This window comes from Sprattus sprattus (genome assembly GCF_963457725.1).
Source record: "Sprattus sprattus genome assembly, chromosome: 18".
Taxonomy (NCBI): Eukaryota; Metazoa; Chordata; class Actinopteri; order Clupeiformes; family Clupeidae; genus Sprattus; species Sprattus sprattus.
Window position 1 is genome coordinate 4,314,853 of NC_137916.1, and position 9,419 is coordinate 4,324,271.

General features: G+C 41.6%; 2 protein-coding genes across 2 annotated transcripts; one reads left to right on the forward strand and one right to left on the reverse strand.

The window, feature by feature from the left end:
• Window positions 1-607: 607 nt before the first annotated feature.
• On the reverse strand, window positions 608-2,968 carry LOC308379245 (uncharacterized protein). Its single transcript, XM_080856308.1, has 2 exons — window positions 2,253-2,968; window positions 608-2,145 (listed from the first exon to the last, which is right to left on the reverse strand). Exons 1-2 carry the CDS (start codon window positions 2,911-2,913, stop codon window positions 1,415-1,417), a joined length of 1,392 nt encoding a protein of 463 aa, XP_080712434.1. The 5' UTR covers window positions 2,914-2,968; the 3' UTR covers window positions 608-1,414.
• Window positions 2,969-3,463: 495 nt separating this feature from the next.
• Window positions 3,464-6,011, forward strand: smim10l3 (small integral membrane protein 10 like 3). The gene is made up of 2 exons (XM_080855799.1): window positions 3,464-3,766; window positions 4,802-6,011. The coding sequence occupies exons 1-2, from the start codon at window positions 3,587-3,589 to the stop codon at window positions 4,820-4,822; spliced, it is 201 nt and encodes a 66-aa protein (XP_080711925.1). The 5' UTR covers window positions 3,464-3,586; the 3' UTR covers window positions 4,823-6,011.
• The last annotated feature ends 3,408 nt before the right edge of the window (window positions 6,012-9,419 follow it).

Consider the following 9,419-nt stretch of genomic DNA (forward strand, 5'->3'; position numbering starts at 1 on the left):
AAGCAATTGCCAGGTTGACTGTCGATTGGCAGACCTTTGGTATTTGATCCATTTAATGATCAATTGAATGTCAGTAGGTTATTTAACACCAGACCTTTAGTGTGGCAATGGATTTCTCTTCTGTCGACCTGACAAACATCAAATCCGCGTTTCTCATGCCACAATGCAATAGTTCCCCTTCTGGATTAACTATTTCAAGGCTTTTTTATCGTACATTTTCTTTCAATTTATTCAATGCCACTGCGGTGTGTGTGTGCGAGATTGGGTTTCCCATCAGGACACTTCACCAGAGGCGTCTCCATTAGCTTATCTTGTAAATATTTCGTCAGCAAATATTATTAGTTTCCAATTGTGTTGTCTTCACTGACTGCTGCGGTCAACATATCAGACTTACCAAAAGCTCAGGCAAGGGCAAGGCATTCATCTGCAGTGGGTTCAAATATTCACTATTGAATGTTTAATCTGTACAATATCTATAACCAGTCACTTTGGCTACAAATATTGCCAAGCTACCTGATCTGCACAAAACTGTGAAAATAATCACTTCAAGATCTCTCAAGCCTACAGGCTACCAGCTCCAAGAGTAAATTTAAAAATGTTAAAGATAAACACCTTATATTGTAACAAAGGTTGTATCTGTTATTAAGACAATATGACAGTTTAATAATTGATATAGCATATCATGATCAGCATTGCAGATGTATCAATTGAGTCCTGATTACCATGTACACTAATTCATATTATCTCTAAACAATTAAGCACATCTTTCCATTGGCATTGTAATGTATAGCTGACGCACATGAAAAAAAAGTCACTGCCTTAGGTATTAAAACGATGATAAATTATCTTATTGTGGTCCTTAAGCTGTTAAGGTCTTAAGTGTGATTTCCTCAGGATTTCAAAACGCTGCAACACAACTGTCAGACCCAGCAAGCTACTAAAACTACAAGGAGCAGAAGTCTAAACAGAATATCCAAGCATCCTGTCCAATTCGTTGTTTATACGAATTCCTGAATATTCCAATATTTTATTCTCAATATTCTCTTGTCATTGGTTCAGGTTTTGAACAATTAATGAGACCCTGTCTTATATCTGAAGATTTGTTTTTCTTCAAGTTGTTTTCTTAATGTAATTCAAACAAACAAATACTCTGATATGTCAGGTTGTCAACCTCTACTGTAAGGCTTCCAGCCAACCATGCCACACTTGGAAATTTGAGGCATGTCTATGCCATACAGGTTGACATTTTAGGGTTGTGAACAGTCTTCAGTATTGCATTCTCAAAATGAATGGACATATCTGAGGCTCTATATGACCTCTGAACCTGTGTTCAGAGATATCAACAATGAAGAGAAATTAAAATGAAATAGGTGATTACAAACATTCAATGTGACAACAACAAAAACAAATCCAACTAAGTGGAGTCCAGGTGGGGCCAAGTGAAGGACGCTGTGCTGGGCATGAGTGAGAGCGAGGGGTGGGGCGGCGTGGTGGTGGCAGTCTGGGCAGGGGAATGGGTGAGCCTGTGCTTCTTCAGCTGGCCCAGCTCGCGGAAGCAGCAACCGCACTGTGCGCAGCGGTAAGGCCTTTCGCCGGTGTGGATGCGCTGATGCTTGTGCAGGCTGTCCAGGTGGCGGAAGCGCTTCTCGCAGTACCGGCACGGGTAGGGTCGCTCCCCCGTGTGGATGCGCTGGTGCGTCTTCAGGCAGTAGAAGCGCCGGAAGCCGCGTCCGCACACGTTGCAGCGGTAGATCTTCTCCGATCCGTCCCTGGAGGTCTGCACCGTGCTCAGGAGGGGGGCACTGCCCTCACCCATCCCCATTCCCATCAGAGAGCCTGACACCTGGGACAGTAAGGAAGACGAGGACGCAGTCACTTCTGCTGCTGCCGCTGCACTTGGGTCAGGCACAGAAGCAACCATATTCTGAGGCTCTGGGTCGTCTTCGATCTTGATCATTGCGTCTTTGACCTCCTCATGGTCCTCCAGCACCTGAATGAGGCCCAGTTCATTGACATTCCCAGCAGCACCACCCACTTCAAATTCAAATCTGGTTAGGTCTGATATGTCCTCTGATTGCACTGGAGCTTCCTGCTCTTCAGGAATCCTGTTGCAATCATCTGTGGAGATCATTGTGCCTTTGTACTCTGTGGGAAATGTTACAATTAACATGACGAAATCACACACTTCAGTTGTGTTTATATCGACACATTCTCACCGATTTTGCAGTATCATTGAACGGGAAACAACTTACCCTTATTAATGACACCGTCGTCGGCAATAAAAAACTGTCCGTCTCCTTCCTCGGTTCCAGTTAAGATCTGGTTTGGTTCCGTCGGGGCCTGGATGGCCTGGCTGTGGCTCGAAAGAGACTGGTTCAGTGCCACTGATGATCTGATTCTGCGACGACTGGTTACACTCCTGGGCCATTCTGACTGGAGAGTAGGTAGGCACAGACCTACGCTTGGAAGTGTTCTGGAAAAACTAGTCCTTCCTGGAGAGTTTCTAAAAGTCTTTACGGTGCGGTGGCTAGAGTGGTCTCTAGTCAACTGACTGCTTTCAACGGTGTTGGGTGAGAAGAGAAAGAGATTGTCTTCGGATTGTGGCCGCAATGCACTGGATCGAGGTTGGTTCTGGTTATTAAGAAGTAGGCACTGTTTGATATTCTTTTCGGCCGCGGTCATATAGTACCGCACAGCTTTTAATTCACTCTCTGATAGCTCCAATCGTTCCCTCAAACTTTGGTTCTCTCGGTGGCTCTCAGCGGCGGCGGTGCGAGCGGCAGCTAGTTTGATACCCACAACCCTTGCTGTATCTTTCAAAACGGTGTCCACTGCAGACCGTACTGCTTGCTCAATCGTGGAAGCCAGTTCATATCTAAGAAAAGAGACACTGACGTCTATATTTGACGTCATATTTGTGTTTTTAAAGAACCGAAAACAATTTGGTTGGTTCGGCACACAGCTACAATTTGTCTTCTGGTATTTTTGTCCGGGTAGCGTCGCGGTTTTTTTGTTACATCGGGTCGCAGAGTTTGACGTCACGATTAGGTTAGTGGTAGTTGTAGGCATAGACATGTCTATGGTTGTAGGCATAGACATATCACATATGTCTATGTTTGTTTCCATTTCATGCACATTATATGTTGAAATGTGCTTTTTATTACTTAAGTGACAATTACCCGTACGTATATGTGGTACTGTGTATGGCCTGCTTTAAAATATAAAGACTCAGTGGGTATTACTTTGTCATTGCAACTCTATAAACAGCAACCTTGCGGTATTATTGTTATGCATGTAGCGTTAACATTATTATTGGAATTATCAGGGCGTGACATGATCTAAAGTTAATTCATGCCCAAATATTGTGTAACAACAGAGCCAGTGACATTTCAACGTCACCGGAAGTTGTTGCTCCATCCGTGAGTCGCACGTCTATTCCTCCGAACGATGATGATTTCAGGGAGACTGCACAGAGAATAGACATGGAGTGTTAAGCAAATTCAAAACAGCATGTCTTTTATAAATAGCTAACTAACAAATAATTGGTTTGACTTACATTGAGAACTACACCGACAGTCAGCGTCTTATGGCGGGGCTGCATTACTTAGTGTTTCGTTTTTCGGGGTCCGCTGGTCGGACTTATGGAGTTTTTTCCAAGGGACTCACACGGACTTTGTTAATATTTTTTGATCTTGCATGGCGACTTCGAATCCGATTCCCATACCTCTACCTCATCGCCTCAATGATGTTTAATGTGCGCTTACAGGTAAACACCTTTGCGATTCTTGAATTAATCTCACCTTACACTGAACTCTTTATTTTAAGGTTAGAGCTAACTAGCTAGCAAGCTGCCACCCATAAATCTATTTCAGGCACACCATGGTATAGTAGCCCGCATTTGTTGACTATAAAAACTCTGCAGTGATTGGCATTCTTCGGGGTTTGCTTACACAAAACATTTCATGTCTGGTGTAAACTAGTTGGTCACCCTGTCGCATTGTCAACCTTCCGCCAAATGTAAACACTGCTGATTGTGTGAGGTAGAGCCACAACTTCAATTATGCATCAATAATTATTTGCTGTTTAGAGCAGTCGCTGAACTGTTTCTTTACTTTATCGCTACAATCAGTGATGAAGATGTCATATACCGACAAACGAGTCGCATTTCCAGTTGTACGGCTGATCTTAACATTTTTGTAAATAAAATCTACCGTTTGCATCTTCTACACCGGAATGCCTTTGTGTAGGCTACACTTAAATGTTAGATGATGAGTACACAAACGCCAAATTGTTGAGATGAGACGGTCATGTTACCTTTTGTCAGGCAATACCAAATTCGAGTCACTCTTTTGCCATGAATGCTAGAAGAACTGGTTTGGCAGTAAAAAAGGAAAAAAAAGAAGGCTAAATATGCCTGTTTGTTCTTTTTGGCAACAATCTGTCATCTGCTTCACTCATTTAGTGAGTCTATTGATAACCCTTGCACAACCTCATGTCAGAATCCTGACGATTTCAAAATGAAAATGCCTGTCAGTGTACTAGATGTTACAATATTATGAACCTGTCCTTGGGCTTCCGCAAGCTCAAGTAGTAGACAGATCATAACAAACATACAATAACAATATTGTCCCTAAATAATGGATGAAAATGGTAGGCTATAAGGAGAGGGGTGGTACCGAAATCTGAACTTTTACTGTGAGGTGCGTTTTCACCCAAAGAAAATGAGACTCAATTTCCCCCAAAAGAATGAGACTCCTGTCATAAGCCCTGACTTTTTGTCTCTTGATTGTCTTCTCTGCAGGTTCACATTGAAATCCATTGATCTGCATCTCAACCGTTTTGCTGTCCTCTCCACTTTTCACCGTTTCCCTGAAAATGTTTCCAGCGTGGCACCGACGTTTCTCTAACGTCAGTAGCGGTGACAAGGGACTCCACACTCGTGGAAAGCACAGGGAAATGACCATGCAGCCAGCTGAAGACTGTAAGCAGGAGTCCAGTGACAAGGGACTCTACACTCTGGGAAAACACAGGGAAATGACACTGCTGAAGACTGTTAGATGGAGTCCAGGCTTCATGAAGAAGGCTCTATGTTGATGCTGTGGTGCATGTTATGGACGTGTCCAGCGGTTTACCTCAGGACAGGAGTGCCCAGCAGAAGGAGGGTTGACACATCTGTTTACCTAGGGACTTGGGGTGGGGTGGGGTGGGAGGGAAATGCCCCTGTGTGAACTGGTACATAAAGGGTTAACTGGAAGAGCAGGGAATTCAGTGTGGTCTAGCATGTATACAGAGGATACTCTTGCAGGGCATTCTTACACCTTTTGGATCGTTATGATTATTATTGCCAACCCTATTTTTTTTTTTTGCTTTGCCCTGGCCAGATCACATCTCTTATTCTCATATGGAATAACTGGAGCCTTAATATTTATAGTTTATCAAAAGAAACGTTTTTAAACCAGAATGTCACAGATTCTATAGACATACACTTGTTTTTGAGTGGGTTGTATTCTTCTTAATGGGGCTTCAGACTGTGCTTAGTCATGGCCTCTCACTTCCTGGTCGTAAGGAAGCGTAAGATGATAGGTACACACAGCACAGGACCGATCCAGTGCTGGGAAAGCCATGGATATTTTTAAGAACTGGATGTGTTCCCAGTGGAAGTTGTGCAGCATATGACAGCCTACACTCATTGCATGTTCTCCAAAATGCCAGAGAGGAGTCACGTGAATGACTAACACACACACACACACGCACACGCACACGCACACGCACACGCACACGCACACGCACACGCACACACACATCTGTTGGTACTTAGGTCATGCACCACTTTTCCACCCAGCCTTTAGACCTAATGTTACATTGTACAGTAATGGTCACAGTGTAAGGTTACAGTTTTATTTATTTATTATTATACATTCTTTTTTTTTTTAAATGCAAATAATTTGTTTTGTGTGTGACAGGTTGTTCATTCAAGAAACTCTTATAGTCACTGGATTGGATGCACTTCGATTTAGCTAATGTTGTTTTGGATAAATAAATTCAGAACAAATATTTGTTTTACATTCTTTGACTTTATTTATCTCATACATGTCACATGAGAGCTTCAGTCTTATTCTCTGAGTTGAATATGTCTTGGGATATTTTGATAGAATTGCTTATATTATATTGCTAATCTGTCTTTCAGCACTAGGGGGCAGCACATGCCAATTTGTTGCTCCCCATCAGGATTGAAAGCCCATTTCTATTTTTTAAGCAGCAGAAGGATTTCCATTCATATGCGGAAAGTGTAAAGGCTTATTTTAACAAATAAATGTCACTTTGCTGATGCCATCATTGACTTACACGAACAGACTGTTACCCAAACCTGTCTTTGAATTGAATATGGTATATTCTTGGGGATGTTATGTGCAGCTATTCACTAAGCGCTGACACAGTTTTGTGTAAACCTCGTCCTACTACACAGTCCCTGGTCAAATGGTAGAATGGAATAAAACACTAAGTGTTGCCACGGCAACTGCCGTAATGCTCCCCCCTGTAAAAAATTCTAAATGAAAATGGCTTAACAGGGTTAGTGAGAGGGAGTTGTAGGAACAGAAAGCAATGATAATAGATAAGACAGTGGATTCATCTGCTGTACACACATGCGGTAGTCCACGCAGAGGAGATCAAACATGAGAGATTATGATGGCATCAGGGGACGGATGATACAAAGGCACCATTGTGATAAGATAAATCATCTCTGTGATCAGATGTGTCGTGCTGTTTGTGCACTGTGTAGGTCACAGGTGCAGAGGACACATTAGGCACAGGCCATGAAGGTGTGATCATTGACTTATTGCATTAATTCAACTTGAATGCTGGTAAATTGAGATTCTTTTTCTTTTCTTTAGGTACTAAAATATATTTTTTTACATAAATTAAACAGATTTACTTAACCGATCTACTGGATTTAAAGTCACTCAAACTAAATACTGTTTGATTATTAAACCATACATTTCTACCACAAATTCACATGAATTACTTAACCAAAACATTTTCTGTTCAGATACCAGTTAAGCATTTTAGGTAAAGGCTCGGCAATCCTAACTGACAGAAAGTTTGATTAGGCAAACTATGTTGCTGTTGGTGCGAATGCAATACAACCATTTGCATGTCATGTAACAGTTGAGATTCTGTCTAAAGCCACTCTCCTGCCATGTGTTCAAATAAAAGATGAGTTTACTGGGCTAGAGAAGGGGAGTGCAGAAAGGCCATTGTTCCATGTCTTAGCTGAGGTTTGAAGCGTCTCTCAGCCCAAGTCATGCATGGTTTTTTAACATTCACGGTCAGTATAAGTAACTGACACTCATATCCAGTTTGGTTGTAGTAAAATAAATCCATGTCCCCATTTCATAGGCTGTCCTGATACTTAACAACATCCCCTGTCCATTTGACTGGAGTGGTGGGAGTCTACAAATCTATTCCCCTCAAGGATATCCTGATCGGCATCTCTGCCTGCACGTGAGAATACATGCAACGCTTGTGTGACATGCAAATGAAGGGAGGGGGACAGAGGGGCAATCTGGTTCAAAGTTAAGCGGTGTGTTACCCTGATGTGATAACATTTGGCCGAGTACTCTACACCATTTCAGAAAAGGCAATCTCTCTCAGAGCAGTCTTCTGTAGACTCAGGGAATCCTGACACCATTTTGAGTGGCAGCCCCACCAATCCTCAGTCTGACTTCATGGGCTGAGTCTACAACGTTTCAACCACATGTCCTGGCATGTGTTTGGTGGCTGGAACCATATCACCTTAAGCAAGTGAACACCATTTTACTGCGTGTGTACGGCAGGTACAAAGAAGGGAGGTGTTGTCAGGGAGCAAACCTGAAGGGAAGAATAATTGTCACCCCTCGTGTCAGTCAAAAGGAAAATTCGAAAAACTGACTGGGTAAAACTGGTTACTACTATGCAGACTGTTTCCGTGCAGCCTGTAGTCATAAGACCTTCATAAGTGCAATCAATATTCACAAATCAAATCACTCAGTGTCCGGCATTAAATATATTACAGTCTAATGGTCAATCCAGTGCCTGGGAATACTGTCAAACACATGAAACTACTGGAATGCAAATTTAAATGATGATGTTTTGCATGTCATGGAAAAAAACGACAGCACACGAGGTAGCCCTACAAGAGGATAAGAGGGCAATTCTAGCTTCGTCATTCGAAATAGTACACAGAAGTCATCTTTTACATAGAGCTGATGGTCTGGAATTTTTTTTTAGTTTGACCCACAAATTGAATAATTCTCTCATAGAGTCTGAAGAACGGACTGTTGATATGAGGAGTGTTTGTATTAGCAGCTGCTCCAAGCAGGCATGTCAGCCTACAGTTTAAAACACACATCTTGACTTATAATATACATTTTAAAAGTAGGTCTGTTCGGTTGGCTGTGTGTATGTCATTACGCAAAAATGAATCCAGTTATTCCCACTGGGTAAGCTGCATAAATAGGAACTTGTGTTTCTTGTACCAAGCTCGGTACCACTTTACAGTAAGACCTGTTATAAAGGACTTTTAAATGGTTTATAATTAGGTTATCAATTAGGTTGTAAACACTTTTTTAAATCATTAATAAACAATTACAAACAAGTTATAACACCATTTTCATACATCGACGTGGGCTCACTATTTGGCAAGATCAAGTTACTGCTTACTTCTTATTAATCTTACTAACATGTATAACTGGCAAAACGGAGCCTTATTGTAAAGTGGGAAATTCCTCGAAATGTATTAATGAGTTACTACCATTTATAACGGGCAAAAGGAAGCCTTATAGACCCTGTAATGAGCTACGTCACACATAGTATGCGCATGCATTTGGGCAGCAAAAAGCGTCAACTTTCATCCATTGCTTAGTGTTTCATGTATGAAAACTGTGTTATGACTTGTTTATAATTGTTTAGTAAGGATTTATAAAGTGTTAACTACCTAATTACTAACATACATAAACCATTTATAAATCCTTTATGAGGGTAGTCTTATAGTAAAGTGGTATTCAAAGCTCTATACTTGATCAGTGATTTGAACGCTGTTCCCATTCTAATCTGGAACTGGCAGTGGAAGCTAATAAGGCATTGGATCCTGCAATACTGCCAGTCTTCAAAGGTACCAATGTTTCTGTGCCATGCCATTGTTGAGTAGTAGTCTACTCCCATCTGCCTCCCGAAGAGAGTGCAAGACACAAATGGAATCAGTTACTAAAGCATGACCTCTTGAGCAAAACCTCTTAGATGTTCCCATGTATGGTACGTGTTGTAAATGGAGTGAGAGACTGTAAATACACCATCTATGTAGTTTCTCCTTAGCTAATTTAGCTAGAATACAAACAAATTAATTTAAATAAAGTACACTCAAAAAAGTGAACTCTGTGAGT

Excerpts from the sequence above, each read along its gene's own strand:
- LOC308379245 (XM_080856308.1), bottom strand. The coding sequence starts at position 2,913 with ATGACGTCAAATATAGACGTCAGTGTCTCTTTTCTTAGATATGAACTG. Across the intron at positions 2,146-2,252 it reads CGACGGTGTCATTAATAAGG|AGTACAAAGGCACAATGATC; the intron begins GTAAGTTGTTTC and ends CATTTCCCACAG.
- smim10l3 (XM_080855799.1), top strand. The coding sequence starts at position 3,587 with ATGGCGGGGCTGCATTACTTAGTGTTTCGTTTTTCGGGGTCCGCTGGT. Across the intron at positions 3,767-4,801 it reads TGTTTAATGTGCGCTTACAG|GTTCACATTGAAATCCATTG; the intron begins GTAAACACCTTT and ends TCTTCTCTGCAG.